Source organism: Lathyrus oleraceus, chromosome 6 (assembly GCF_024323335.1).
Source record: "Lathyrus oleraceus cultivar Zhongwan6 chromosome 6, CAAS_Psat_ZW6_1.0, whole genome shotgun sequence".
Taxonomy (NCBI): domain Eukaryota; kingdom Viridiplantae; phylum Streptophyta; class Magnoliopsida; order Fabales; family Fabaceae; genus Lathyrus; species Lathyrus oleraceus.
In genome coordinates, this window is record NC_066584.1 from 428,952,678 (window position 1) to 428,967,738 (window position 15,061).

The 15,061-nt window shown below is 39.5% G+C and overlaps 1 protein-coding gene across 1 annotated transcript; it reads right to left on the bottom strand.

The window, feature by feature from the left end:
* Positions 1-12,231: 12,231 nt before the first annotated feature.
* Positions 12,232-14,681, bottom strand: LOC127090954 (scarecrow-like protein 8). The gene has a single exon (XM_051029431.1). The coding sequence runs from the start codon at positions 14,501-14,503 to the stop codon at positions 12,449-12,451; it is 2,055 nt and encodes a 684-aa protein (XP_050885388.1). The 5' UTR covers positions 14,504-14,681; the 3' UTR covers positions 12,232-12,448.
* Positions 14,682-15,061: the final 380 nt, after the last annotated feature.

The window sequence follows — 15,061 nt, forward strand, 5'->3', positions numbered from 1 at the left end:
TCGTCAACTGAGTGAGTTCCAGAAGAACAATCCTCCAATGTTCAAGGGAGCATACGATCCAGATGGCGCTCAGAAGTGGTTAAAGGAGATCGAGAGGATCTTCCGAGTGACTGAGTGTGCCGATAACCAGAAGGTCAGGTTCGGTACGCATATGCTGTCTGAGGAAGCAGATGATTGGTGGGTTGCTACCCGCACTGGGTTGGAATCTGCTGGGAATGCTGAGATCACTTGGGCTGTGTTCAGAGAGAGGTTCCTGAGGAAGTACTTTCCAGAGGATGTCAGAGGAAAGAAAGAGATAGAGTTCTTGGAATTGAAGCAGGGCAACCGGTCTGTTACTGAGTATGCTGCTAAGTTCACGGAACTGTCGAAGTATTACACTCCCTATGATGAGGCTACTGGGGAATTTTCAAAGTGTGCGAAGTTTGAGAACGGGTTACGTCCCGAGATCAAGCAGGCTATTGGGTATCAGCGGATTAGAGTGTTTTCTGATTTGGTTGACTGTTGCAGGATTTTTGAACAGGATACCAAAGCCAGAGCGGAGAGCTATCAGCAGAGGGTTGATAGGAAAGGCAAGAATCAGAATGATCGTGGGAAACCATATGCAGCTGGCAAAGGTTTCCAGCGACAGAGTGGGATGAAGAGGCCTAGTGGGGGAGACTCCAGTGCCCCTGCTAAGTGTTTCAGATGTGGCCAGGCTGGACATCGTATCCATGAGTGTACCAGTAATGAGAAGAAGTGTTTCAAGTGTGGAAAAGGTGGTCATTTGGCTGCAGAGTGCCGGTTGAAGACTGTGACTTGTTTCAACTGTGGAGAGGTGGTTCATATCAGTCCACAGTGTCCTAAGCCGAAGAGAGAGAACCAGTCGGGAGGCAAGGTCTTTGCTTTATCGGGTTCTGAGACTTCTGCAGATGATCGTTTGATCCGAGGTACGTGTTATATTAATGGCTTTCCTCTTGTAGCTATTATTGACACAGGTGCGACTCATTCCTTTATATCTTTGGATTGTGCTGTGAAACTTAAGTTAGAGATATCTGAGATGCATAGAAGTATGGTGATTGATACTCCTGCGAAGGGTTCAGTGACTACTACTTCAGTTTGTTTAAATTGTCCTTTGAGTATTTTTGGTAGAGACTTTGGGATGGACCTAGTGTGTCTTCCACTAGTGCAGATTGATGTTATTCAGGGTATGAACTGGTTGGTGTCTAACCGAGTTTATATCAACTGTTTTGATAAGACTGTGATCTTTCCTGAGATTGAGGAAGGGAAGAGTTTGTTTCTATCTGCAAGGCAGGTGAATGAGGCAGTAGCAGATGGGGCAGAGTTGTTTATGCTGTTAGCGACTTTGGAGGCTAAAGATAAACTGGTGATTTGCGATCTAGCTGTGGTGTGTGATTTTCCTGATGTGTTTCCGGAAGAAGTGAATGAATTACCGCCGGAACGTGAAGTTGAGTTCTCGATTGATTTGGTACCTGGTACTAGGCCGGTGTCGATGGCTCCGTACCGTATGTCTGCTGTTGAGTTAACTGAATTGAAGAGTCAGTTGGAAGATCTGTTGGATAAGAAATTTATTCGTCCGAGTGTGTCACCGTGGGGTGCACCAGTGTTATTGGTTAAGAAGAAAGAAGGTACTATGAGGTTGTGTGTGGACTACAGGCAACTGAATAAAGTGACGATCAAGAATCGGTATCCTTTGCCGAGGATTGATGATTTGATGGATCAGTTGGTTGGTGCGAGTGTGTTCAGCAAAATAGATTTGAGATCTGGGTATCATCAGATACGTGTGAAAACTGAGGATATTCAGAAGACTGCTTTCAGAACAAGGTATGGACATTATGAGTATTCTGTAATGCCTTTTGGTGTGACTAATGCGCCTGGAGTATTTATGGAGTATATGAATAGGATTTTCCATCCGTACCTAGACAAGTTTGTTGTGGTGTTTATGGACGATATTTTGGTGTATTCGAAATCTGAAGAAGAGCATGCTGAACATTTGAGAGTGGTTTTAGGAGTTCTACGAGAAAAGAAGTTATTTGCTAAATTGTCCAAGTGTGAATTTTGGTTAGAAGAGGTTAGTTTTCTTGGTCATGTGATTTCAAGAGGTGGTGTTGCTGTTGATCCTTCTAAGATAGAAGCGGTATCTAAGTGGGAAGCTCCGAAGTCAGTTTCTGAGATTAGGAGTTTTCTTGGACTTGCAGGATATTATAGGAAGTTCATTGAGGGATTTTCTAAGTTGGCGTTACCGTTAACGATGTTGACTAGAAAGGGGCAAGCGTTTGTTTGGGACTCAAAGTGTGAAGAAGGTTTCCAAGAGTTAAAGAGAAGGTTAACTACTGCTCCTATTCTGATATTACCGAGTTCGTCGGAACCATTTGAGGTTTACTGTGATGCTTCATTGTTGGGCTTGGGTGGTGTGTTGATGCAGAATAAGCAGGTTATAGCTTATGCTTCGAGACAACTGAGGGTTCATGAGAGGAACTATCCGACACACGATTTAGAGTTGGCAGCTGTGGTATTTGTTCTGAAGTTATGGAGGCATTACTTGTACGGGTCAAGATTTGAGGTTTTCCGTGACCATAAAAGTTTAAAGTATTTGTTTGATCAGAAAGAGCTGAATATGAGACAGAGGAGATGGTTAGAGTTTCTGAAGGATTATGACTTTGGTTTGAATTACCATCCGGGTAAAGCAAACGTAGTGGCTGATGCATTGAGTCGGAAATCATTGCATATGTCTATGTTAATGGTTAAGGAATTGGATTTAATTGAGCAGTTTAGAGACTTGAGTTTGGTGTGTGAGAGTACTCACAATAGTGTTAAATTGGGAATGTTGAAGTTAACGAGTAGTATTCTGGATGAGATTAGAGAGGGTTAGAAATCCGATGTGCTTTTGGTTGATAAGTTGACTCTAGTGAATCAAGGTCAAGGTGGTGAATTCAGAGTTGATGAGAATGGTGTTTTGAAATTTGGTAATCGGGTGTGTATTCCGGATGTTACCGAGCTTAAGAAGAGTATTCTTGAGGAAGGACATCGTAGTGGCCTGAGTATTCATCCTGGGGCTACGAAGATGTATCATGATTTGAAAAAGCTATTTTGGTGACCGGGAATGAAAAGAGAAATTGCGAGTTTTGTTTATTCTTGTTTGACTTGTCAGAAGTCAAAGATTGAGCATCAGAAGCCATCTGGGCTAATGCAACCGTTGGCTATTCCAGAGTGGAAGTGGGATAGTATCAGTATGGATTTTGTTTCTGGTTTACCGAGAACGATTAAGAATTTTGAAGCTATTTGGGTGATTGTAGATAGATTGACGAAATCGGCTCATTTCATTCCGATCAGAATGGATTATCCGTTAGAGAGATTAGCCGAGTTGTATATTGAGAAGATTGTAAGTTTGCATGGTATTCCGTCGAGTATTGTTTCGGACAGAGATCCTAGATTTACATCGAAGTTCTGGGAAGGTTTGCAGAGGGCTTTGGGAACTAAACTAAGATTGAGTTCTGCATATCATCCGCAGACTGATGGTCAGACTGAGAGGACGATTCAGTCATTGGAAGATCTTTTGAGGGCTTGTGTTTTGGAAAAGGGAGGTGCTTGGGATTGTTATTTACCTTTGATTGAGTTTACCTACAACAATAGTTTTCATTCGAGCATTGGTATGGCACCGTTTGAAGCCTTGTATGGTAGGAGATGTCGGACGCCTTTATGTTGGTATGAGTCCGGTGAGAGTGTTGTGGTTGGACCGGAGATTGTTCAACAAACTACGGAAAAGATTTAGATGATTCAGGAGAAGATGAGAATTGCTCAGAGTCGTCAGAAGAGTTATCACGACAAGAGGAGGAAGGCACTTGAGTTTCAAGAGAGAGATCATGTGTTTCTTCGTGTTACTCCGATAACTGGTGTTGGTCGAGCTTTGAAGTCGAAGAAGTTGACACCTCGATTTATTGGTCCTTATCAGATTTTGGAGAGGATAGGGGAGGTAGCCTATCGTATCGCTTTACCGCTGTCACTTGCGAATTTGCATGAGGTTTTCCATGTGTCTCAGTTGAGGAGGTACATTCCTGATCCGTCGCATGTGGTCCAAGTGGATGATGTACAGGTGAGAGATAACCTGACTGTTGAAACATCACCTATGAGGATCGAGGATCGAGAGTTGAAGCAGTTGCGGGGTAAAGAGATTGCTTTGGTAAAGGTAGCTTGGGGAGGACCAGCAGGTGGCAATGTGACTTGGGAACTTGAGAGTCAGATGAAGGAGTCTTATCCGGAGTTATTCGCTTGAGGTATGTTTTCGAGGACGAAAACTCTTTTAGTGGGGGAGAGTTGTAACACCCCGATAAAAATAAGATAAGTATTTAGTTTAAGTTAATATTATATTTATTAATTTAATTAAATAATTGGAATTTTTGGATTATTATTATTATTATTATTGGAATAATAATTATTGGAAAATATATAAGTTGGAAATAAGGAAAAAGAGTTCTATTTTTGGTAAAAAGAGTTTTCACGTGAAAACAGAGAAGCGGCTGAAAAGAGGAAAAGGGCAGAGAGACAGAGCAAGAGGAAGAAGGTTGGAGAAGACAAAGAGCTTGAGGCTAAAGGATTGCCGGATTAACTCAGGTAAGGGGGAGTTTATCGTCGTTTAATGGGTATTATGGGTTAACATGTAATGGGTAGTGATAAACCGTTGAATTGACCCTAATTGGGATGTTGAATGCTGAAAAATTGTGTTGGATAAGTTGTGTTAAAGTTGTAATTGAATCTGTATTTGTGTGAGTTGCGATTTCCCGAACGTATAGCTTTTTACGGAATCGGAATCGGAGGTCCGGAAGTCCTCCAACGGCGGAAAATGCGGAGAATTCTGCATTCTGCTTCGTGTTAGCGCAGGAACAGCTTTCTGTCTTGCGTTAACCGGTTAACCCAGGGTGTTAACCGGTTAACACTGTTAAGAATTGTGAGGTATTGCTGTTTTGCTTGCGTTAACCGGTTAACCCAGGGCGTTAACCGGTTAACACTGTTGTGAGTTGTGAAAATATTGTTGTTCTGTCTGCGTTAACCGGTTAACCCAGGGCGTTAACCGGTTAACACTGTTGAGTTTTGCCAGAAAGCGTGTTCTGTGTTGCGTTAACCGGTTAACCCAGGGCGTTAACCGGTTAACACTGTTGGAAATTGGAAAAATTGATATTTTAATGTTGTGTACATATTTGATGGTTGGCCTATATCGGTATGTGATATAGTAGGGATCATTTCCCGTTGTTTTGAGTAGTGTAGGTATTAGTAGAGTGTGTTAATACTATGATTGATTAATTGGCATGACATGATATGATTATGTGATAAATATGCTGATGATGTGTGAAAGTATGCATAATGTTGTGAATGTATATATTATGCATGTGTTGGTGAATGGACTGTTTTATGGCTTAGAGTGTGAGCATATGTCCATTGTGGATTGTTGTTGATGATGTTGCATTGCTAGGTGAATTAGCATGCATATTGTGGCCTTTATGGTGGTAGCTAATTCCCATGGTGAGGAATTAGTGAGTAAATCATTGTAGATTGTTGTTGATGTTTGCATGCTAGGTGATTAGCGTGCATAGCATAGCCCTTGGGGTGGTAGCTAATTCCCATGGTGAGGAATTAGTGAGTGAGTCACTAGGTCTCAAATGAGTGGGACTAGTGGGCTTGGTAGCCGTATCTGGATTTGATCGGTGAGGTTGAACTATATGTTCACGAATAGTCTGTACCGCATGCATGGAGTCTCATTGCATAATGTATGTATGGCGTATAATATGAATGGATGTATTCCAATATTATACGTGTGTTTGTGTTGGCATTGGGTATGAGTATGAATTGTGTTGGTATTGAGTATGCCAATTGAGTTGATGTGCCATTACCGAATGTGTGATATGATTAGGGTGATTAATGTGTTATTTACTTAGCATTACATGATATTTTATAATGCTTTTTATATCGATTGAGGAACTCACCCTTACAACTATTTTTCAGGTAACGAGCAGTGATTGAGTAGAAGCTAGTGCTTGGAGTCTAGTGTAGTCTCCTTAGTGGGTCATGCTCTGATAGATGTAACATCGGGACGAGATGTTTTACCTTGTTGAATAATTTTACATGTAATGTGTTACATGTTTTGCATGATTGATTTGATTTCTATCCGCTGCGTATTGTGCAAATGCTTTATGTTTTGAATTAATAAAAGGGCATGACAGTTATTATGGTGAATGGTGTGAAATGATTGTGTGACACCCTTAATTGCATAATTACTCTGATTGATATATTGCTATTTTAATTAAATATTTGGGGTATTTTAGAGGGGTGTTACAAGTTACACCATTTCTGGTAATCGATTACCCCTACAAAAACTTCAATTCTCTGTTACTGGAATGCATGTCAGCTCTAGCTGTAACCGGTTACACACCCGTTATAATCGGTTACAACACATGAAATACTTCAAAAACTTCAACACACCACCTTAATTCATGTGCTTTAAGTCCACCATGCTCATGTTCTTCTTCAACCTCTTGAATACATCATTTGTGACCCCTTTTGTCAGCAAATCCGCAACTTGGTCCTCACTTCTGCAATATCCCAATCGTAACCATCCATCACTAACAAGTTCCCTCAAATAATGGAACCTCATCTCAATGTGCTTGCTCCTCCCATGTGCAATTGGATTCTTAGAAAGATTAATCACAAAAACATTGTCAACTAAAAGGGTGACAGCCTCACCCTCACTGCTGCTCAGCTCCTCCAATAGATTCATAAGTCATACGGCTTGGCACATGCATAACGAAGCGGCATTATACTCGGTCTCACAAGATAAGAGTGCAACTACCAGTTCCTTCTTCGAACACCAAGAGATTGGTGTCTCATCGAACATAAAGATATATCCAGTTGTAGACTTTTGATCATCCTTATCTCTACACCAGTTAGAATCGGTAAAATCGACCAAATTGCATTTTCTGCCCGTATTCGCTGCGGAAAAGAGTATTCCGCAGCCAACAGAACATTTGACATTGCGCAAGATCCTCTTGACTGCTGCCATATGAGACACATTCGGTCTCTCCATGAATCTACTCACAATACCGACACTAAACGCTAAGTCTTGTCGCGTATTACACAAGTAACGCAAAGATCCAATCAATCTCCTACATTGAGTGGATCAACATCTTCCTCATCCTCATTCTTATATAACTACAACCTTAGTTAAGGTGGAGAAATGGCAACATTGCAATGCTCCATTTCACACTTTTTCAATATCTTAAGAGCACATCTTCTTTGATGCATGAGCAGTCCCAATTTTGACTTGTGGAACTCAATGCTAAGAAAATAAGTCATGAGATCAAGGTCTGTTATCTCAAAGTCATGCATAATTTCACTCTTGAACTTTGAAATGCACTCACCATTGCTTCCCGTGATCAATAAATCATCCACGTATAAACAAAGGATGATTACTCCTTCACTAGCATCCGTCTTCACCTAAACTCCATGCTCCGATACATATTTCTTGAAGCCAATGTCCTTTAGGAAATCATCAATTCTTCTATTACAAGCTCTTGAAGCTTGCTTCGGACCATATAGCATTTCCTTCAACTTGTAGAATTTCAACTCTCGGTCTTTCATAATAAAACTAGGGGTTGTCCTACATATACCTCCTATGTTAGTGGTCCATTCAAAAACGCGTATTTGACATCCATTTGGTAAATAGGCCAATTATGGTTATTTGTGATACTAACAACAAGCCTAATGGTTTCATCCAAGCGACCTGTGCAAATACCTCCTCAAAGTTTATACCTTCTCTTTGCAGAAATCTCTTAGCCACTAATCTAGCCTTATGCTTGATTATCTCACCCTTGGGATTTGCCTTCACTTTGAACATCCATTTCACATAAATTACCTTCTTCCTTTTTGGTAGATCAATAAGCCCCAAAGTAATGTTTTTCTCAATGGATTCGAGCTCCTCTTTCATAACACAAATCCACTTGGGATCACTTAAGGCCTCTTCTGCATTAACGGGTTCAGATTCGGCCATAAGTACAAAGTGGAAGAAATCACCATCGTCATTGATCTCATTGTCACGAAACTACTCACAATCTTAGAGTCTCTAAGGCAAACCCCTTTTCCTTGTTGACCTCCCGACATTTCCTTCATTTCGGGCTTCGGTGACATGCTTTTATATACTTCCTACTACCTCAGAATCCAAAAATTCGTACTTGTAACCGGTTAGAGCCTGCATGTAACCGGTTACAGACTACTGGTAACCAATTACATCCTGTTTCAACTGCTTTATTTCATCTATCACCACATCCAGACTGATCACAATCCTCCTGTTAACACCATCAAACAGTTTATAACCACTGGTTGAGTGATATCAAACAAGAATCATCACCTCTCCCTTGTCATCCAACTTCTCTCTAAGTTGACCTAGAACATGTCGGCATGCAATGGAACCAAAAACTTTCAAGTGGTTCAGATTTGGCTTGAACCCCAACCATGCTTCCTCCGGTGTTACATTTTCCAACTTCTTTGTAGCGTATCTATTCAACAAATAGGCATCTGTGGATACCACTTCTCCCCATAGCTCCTTCGACATGTTCTTCCCCCTCAACATGATTCTCACCATGTTCATAATTGATTGATTCTTCCTTTTGGATACACCATTTTGTTGTGGTTTATAGGATGGTACTACCTCACCTACAATCCCTTCTTGATCACAAAACTTCCCAAAGTCATTTGAGACATATTCGCATCCACCATCCGTTTTGAGCATTTTGAGCTTGTGACCACTTTGCCTTTCCATCATGGACTTGAACTTCTTGAACACTTCAAATACCTCATCTTTTCTATTGATTAGGTATGTTCGTAGCTTCCTACTATAATCATCATTAAAAGTGACAAAGTATTTATTGCCACCAACAGAATCTACTTGCGTCGGTCCAAAAACATTCAAATACACCACCTCAAGGTGATTCTTGGTTCTTCAGTCTGCATCATTGCTGAATTTTCACCTATTTTGCTTAGCTTGCACACATTCTTCATACATTTCAGCTGGCATGTTAATAGATGGCAGCCCTGTTACCATACCGCTCTTTTGCAAATTCTTGAGATCTCTAAAATTGAGATGCCCAAGATGATAGTGCCACATCCACTCTTCTCTACTTGCTGCAGTAGCAAGACATTTATGCTTCATAACCTTCAACTCAACCTTGAAGGTTCTATTGGCATCCATAAGCGCTTTAAGGACCAAAGCTCCCTTTACATCCAAAACGCACATCCCATTGTTTTCCATATGAATCTTGTACCCCTTCTAAAGCAATTGGTCAGTGCTTAGAAGGTTACATTTAATTATCAAAATAAACAAAACATCTTTGATCAATGAATATCCATCATCCCTTCTCATGATCAAAACATCACCGATAACACCGACCATTAGAATGGTGTCATTCGCAAACTTTACTTTGTTCTTCACGGCACAATTGTCTTTGGCAAACCAATCCTTCCTTCTCGTCATATGAGTTGAACAACCCGAGTCCAAATACCACTCCTCACTGCATTGAACTCCTTTCATACTCATCATGCGTCTTCCTCTTCATACAATCGGTCATCTGTATCATTTAATCGGATGCAACCCAATTTTTATGCATTTTTTGAGTTGTTGCAGCTGTTGTCCCACAGTTGTTTGTTGCTACAATTTGCTTATGTGATCATGACCAAAAGTGTATTCTCTTCATCAAATTTTTGTCTTACAACATTAACTTCATCCCCTTGAGATTTCTTCTTGTTCGCATTTCATTCTTTCACAAAATGACCAAATCGTTGACACTTGTAGCATTGCTCCTTGCTCTTGTCAAATCTATTTCTTTCGCTTCTAAAGTTGCCATGACCACCATGTTTGTTGTAGTTGCTCCCACCCATTTGACTCGTCGAATTCTTTGAATTTCGGGACTCTTTTCCACCAAAATTCTAAAAATTCCCTTTGTTCTTCAAAGGCCATTTTTCTTTCAATCTCTTGTCCTTCTCATTGAAACGAGCTTGCAAAGTTATCTCCGCATTTGTCTTATCGTTATTCCTCTCCTGCATCCTTTGCTCACGAGCCTTAAGAGAACTTTGCAGCTCCTCTTTGCTCATTGTCGTAAGATCCTTCAACTCCTCAATCACTACAACTATGTTATCGAATCTTGGTGTTAAAGAACGCAAGATCTTAGCAACAACATATTGCTCCATAATGGTTTCTCCATACACCTTCATTTGGTTCACCAACCGAGTGATTCTCGTTCCAAAATCGTTGATTGTCTCATTTTCCTCCATTTGAATAAATTTGAGATGTCGTTTGTGAGTTTGTAACCTCACCACCTTTGCTTTGTCAGTTCCTGCATAAGTTTTCTCTAAGATCTCTCAAGCTTGCTTCGATGAATCACAATCACCAACCTTTTCAAAATCATCCCCATTAACATATTGATGAATCAAGAACACCGCTTTGTAATCCTTCTTCTCTTCTTTATGTGTTGCTTGCTACTCTTCAATAGCATTCTAAACAAGAGGAGTAACATCATTCTTGATCACCTCAAGAACATCTTGATAGCCAAACAACACATTCATTTGTTTGCACCACTTATCGTAATTCTTTGTATCAAGAATGAATAAATATGCATGGATTCTTTCATTGAATACTGGATTCATGTTTCACACAAGGTGTTTGTGGATCTGATTCAGACTCTTGATCTCAAATGTTAAAACAAACAACCACAAAGTTGGTGAAACAATGATGGAGTAATTTTGGTGTGTGGAGAGTGAAAGAGGAGAAGAGAGAGAGAGAGAGAGAGAGAGAGAGAGAATAGTTTCATTAAGAATTGGTGTGTGCATCCTACACACTTTTATATAAGTTACACGATGATTGAAATGTAAATTGACTAAATACAATAGCGGAAAAAACAAAAATTCGGGACTGTAATCAATTATGCCAAAATAAATAATTGGTTACACCTGACACTAAAATTAAAACAAGTTAATTCAACTTTATTAATAATCGATTACACCATTTCTAATAAACGATTACCCCGAAAATTATATCAACTTCAACTATAATCAATTATACACCCGTAATAACCGGTTACGCTACATGAAATACTTCTGAAACTTCAAGACTTATGATATAAAAGGTTATTGTAGGAATGTTATTGTCACTAAATGTAATTATAATATGATATTTATATAATCTTATGTAATAGTTTCAAAATCTTCAACATGAAGATTTGATATTCATACCCCAACATGGAAGTAGAGTCTTCAATAACATGAAAACGAGTGTTGCTTCCAATCATTAAACAATGTAAATGGGGAACTACACCAATAATAAATTCAACAATATGCATAACCTAAAATTTAATAATATAATAAATTTTCCTTTCTTATTCATACACATGAATAGAAACATATATAATTGAATATCATATGAGCATTGTATCATACCGCTCCAAGAGTTGCTGATGAAAATATGCCTCTTAAGTTTGGGTTCCCTAAAAACTATTCCACATTTATGATTCATCATATCTAAGATATGCACTTGCAATTAGATTTACAGTAATTTCAAAAGTCAAACATAAGATTCAAATCATTCTTGTTGAATTTTTTTCAAAATGTACAATATGTTGTAAGCAAAATTACTAAGATTATAATATACTCCCAAATCTACTTATCCTCAGAGTCTATCTTGACATATAGCAAGACTAATTATTATTGGAAAGTTTCCCAATATTCATTTATCAATCTTACAATAAGCTCAATCAATAGATGCATCAAGCAAAATTTAATGTTATAGCTTCATGAATTTGCTAAGCTATATAGCAAAGATTTATTTGCATACAAACTTTGCTATTAATTATTCAATACACAAAATTTGAGGGAGACCCTCATAGGAACCCTCGTGAGTTTAAGAATGATACATCTTAAGGATGAGCCTAATCAAAATGTAACCAATATGTTCACTAAGATTAATTATCTGATAATCACAATAAAAAAGTATTGCAAACCACATTCAAGAAATCAAAATTAACACAAAAATATGAACAAAATAACCAAATACAAGTACTTTTTTAACCTAACCGAAAGGATATGACTATGATCTCTACCAAACATACACCAAATTCTTTCTCTCTCACATCGAAGTTATGATGAATAAAAACACATAATTGAATTATAATATCTATAAATAAATGCATGCAACATAAATTTTCTCGGGATTCAAACACTTTTTTATTAAGCTTGTTTGGTGGAACAAAACAGAGGAACCAAGTGTGTTCTCAAGTACAATTTTCCAACACTAATTTTCTTTTTTCTTTTTTTTTTATTTCTACCCATTATCCTCTAGATAAAGTTGAAATATACCCCGTAACAATGTGACATATTAATAATATTCATAAAATTAAAAAATAAAAAGTGAGTTGAGTTAACGCCAAGCAGATGCGACGGTTAGTTTTCTTCCCATCCACCCAAAGCTAACCCCACCGTTTTCTTCATTCACAATAACTCGGCTCCCTGGAGCGAGTCGCGCTTTTACCGACTCAGCGACTTTCTGACTCACCGGGTTCAAACTAAACCCAGCCATACTCATGCGTGCACGCCACTTCCCAAACACTTCACAGCGCTCCACGCGATCCCTACCTTCACAAGCAACCGTGTTACCCATCTTCCGACTCAGCCCCTCCTCAATCTTGACTCGCTCCGAGCTCTCTTTCCCCATTGTGGACTCAATTGAGTCAAGCAACGCGCCGTAATAGGAAAACGACTCAGCCACACGTGCGACAAATGGAGCTGTGTTTGTATTCAGCTCTTGCTCCAGAAGAGTTACTACACGCGGGGCAAGTGATTTCACGCGCCTGAGAAGCTCGTCGCGTGGATTCTCAGTTGACACGCTTTCATCTGGCATTCTGAAAAGCTTGAACGCGAAGTTGACAGCAAGAATATCCTCTGAGCTGTAACCCAATGACTCGCGAGTTAACTCGGTGATTTTCAGTGTTACCACTTTGAATTCAAAACCGATTCCCAATTTCTCAGCTTGTTGACTCAAATTCTCTTCCACCATCTTCAACCTCTCGTCGTTGCTGTTATCTGCTACAGCTGTGATCTTCAACGTCGCCGGTGAACCTTTGAGACGCGCGTGTAGCTCATGGAGAAGGTTAACGTATCTTTTCCCATGACCAATATCAAAATCCACCACACAGATATTCTTCATATTGTTGTTACTGTTAGTTCTCTCTGATGTTGTTTCATCGAATGCAGCTTCGATGATTGCGATGTTGCCAGCCATGAAAGCGACCTTAAAGCACAGAGAATTATCGAACATAAGCTGAGTTGACTCAGCATGTTCTTTACTGAACAGTTCCGCTACCGGAGGTGGATTTTCGAAATGATTCATGCGAGATTTGAGCGCTGAGACCATATAATTAGTTAATCTACTATCAGAACTCACGGATAGTTTTAGTGTCTGAGCCAAACGATTAAGGATCTCCGATGCAGCATCGATTTTACCTTCCGAAATCGCGGTAGCAGCTTCTGTTAACCATTGCTTGAAAGAGCCCGAAGGTAAAACAACCGAGGAAGAAGATGAATTCAGGGAAGTGTTGGATGAAGACGGTGATGAAACTGGTATCTGGATCGGGTTTTGCTGTAAACTAATTAAATTCTGAATTGTCTCAGACCATTCACTGTTTGTAGTGACAGAATTCCCATCTTGTTCTCCTTCTTCGTCATTGTCTTCAAGGAGCTGTTTTTCCAACTCCAATAAGTAATTATCCATCATTTTCTTATTTGGGTCAGTGATTGTTGTCTGAATCTCAGCAGAATTGGAATTTTGATTTTGAAAATGGGTATTCTGGAGGATCGAATTATTCACCGGTGTTGAGTTTTGAGCACCAGGATTCGAGCGAAGAAGCATAGCTATAGCAGAAGAAGAACAAGAAGAATTGTTGCCCAAATCGGTTGATGAATTTGATGAATTTGAGAAATCCATAGGAGAAAGAGGTGAAAGAGGAGAACCGTATTGAAAATTTCTAGGTTTGACAGAGCGAAATACAAGGTTGGAAAGAAGAGCGTTAGCAGTATTGTGGGTACTGAGGTTGTTGGTCTTGTTGATGTTGTTGATGTTGTGGGTTTGAAATTCAGCGAGGGTACGTTTTCCGATGAGGTTAGATGCATGACGTTGTTGTGCGATTTGGGAAGAAGGGTCAAGGTAATTTCTGATCATGGTAGATGATCGGTTTTGAACGATTTGGGAAGAAGGGTCGATGAAAATCGATGGAAGTTGTTGTTGTTGTTGTTGGGTTCGGTAGAAAGGGTTATGATAATTCTGGGTGGTGGTGGTGGCCATGGTTGAGAAATTATTGTTATTGTTGTTCATATTGTTCATGTTGGACGGAAGTGTGATAGATCTGCCGGAAAAGTTACCTGCTCTGCCGTAGAAATCGGAGGCTCCGACGCCGCCGGGGAAGCCCGGTGACGACATCTCTCACTAGTAAAAGTTTGGTTAATTGCAGAAAGGCATGAGAGAGAAAAAGAAGGGTTTTTTTTTTTGGTTTACTTGTGAGGTTGAAAGTTGAAAATTGAAATGCAGAATTTAACGAAGGTTTTTAAGCCTGATTAAGAAATGCAGATTTATTTTTATTCTTTATTCTTTTGGATCTTTTAAACGGTACGAGTAACGTGAATGTTTCTTTTAAGTTTGATGCTGTTGAGATAACAGCCGTTGGATTGTTTCGGGTACGGGGATTATAGCCTTATCGGACGGTGATGAGTGGATAATACCGAAACGTATTTGTAATGTAATGATGATGAAATTCGTTTCTGGATTGGGAAATCTCTTCAGGTTATCCCACGTCAATGCTTACGCGCGTGTGTTACTTTAACGCGTCTCATCTTGTAAAAAATCAACGGCTATTGTGTTTTTTTTATGAGATCAACGGTATTGTTTGTGTTATTTTTTTAACACAGATATTTAGTTGATATGTTTAGGAAATTGTTCATATGAATTTTAACACGGATCAGGGTTAGGTACACACTTCTA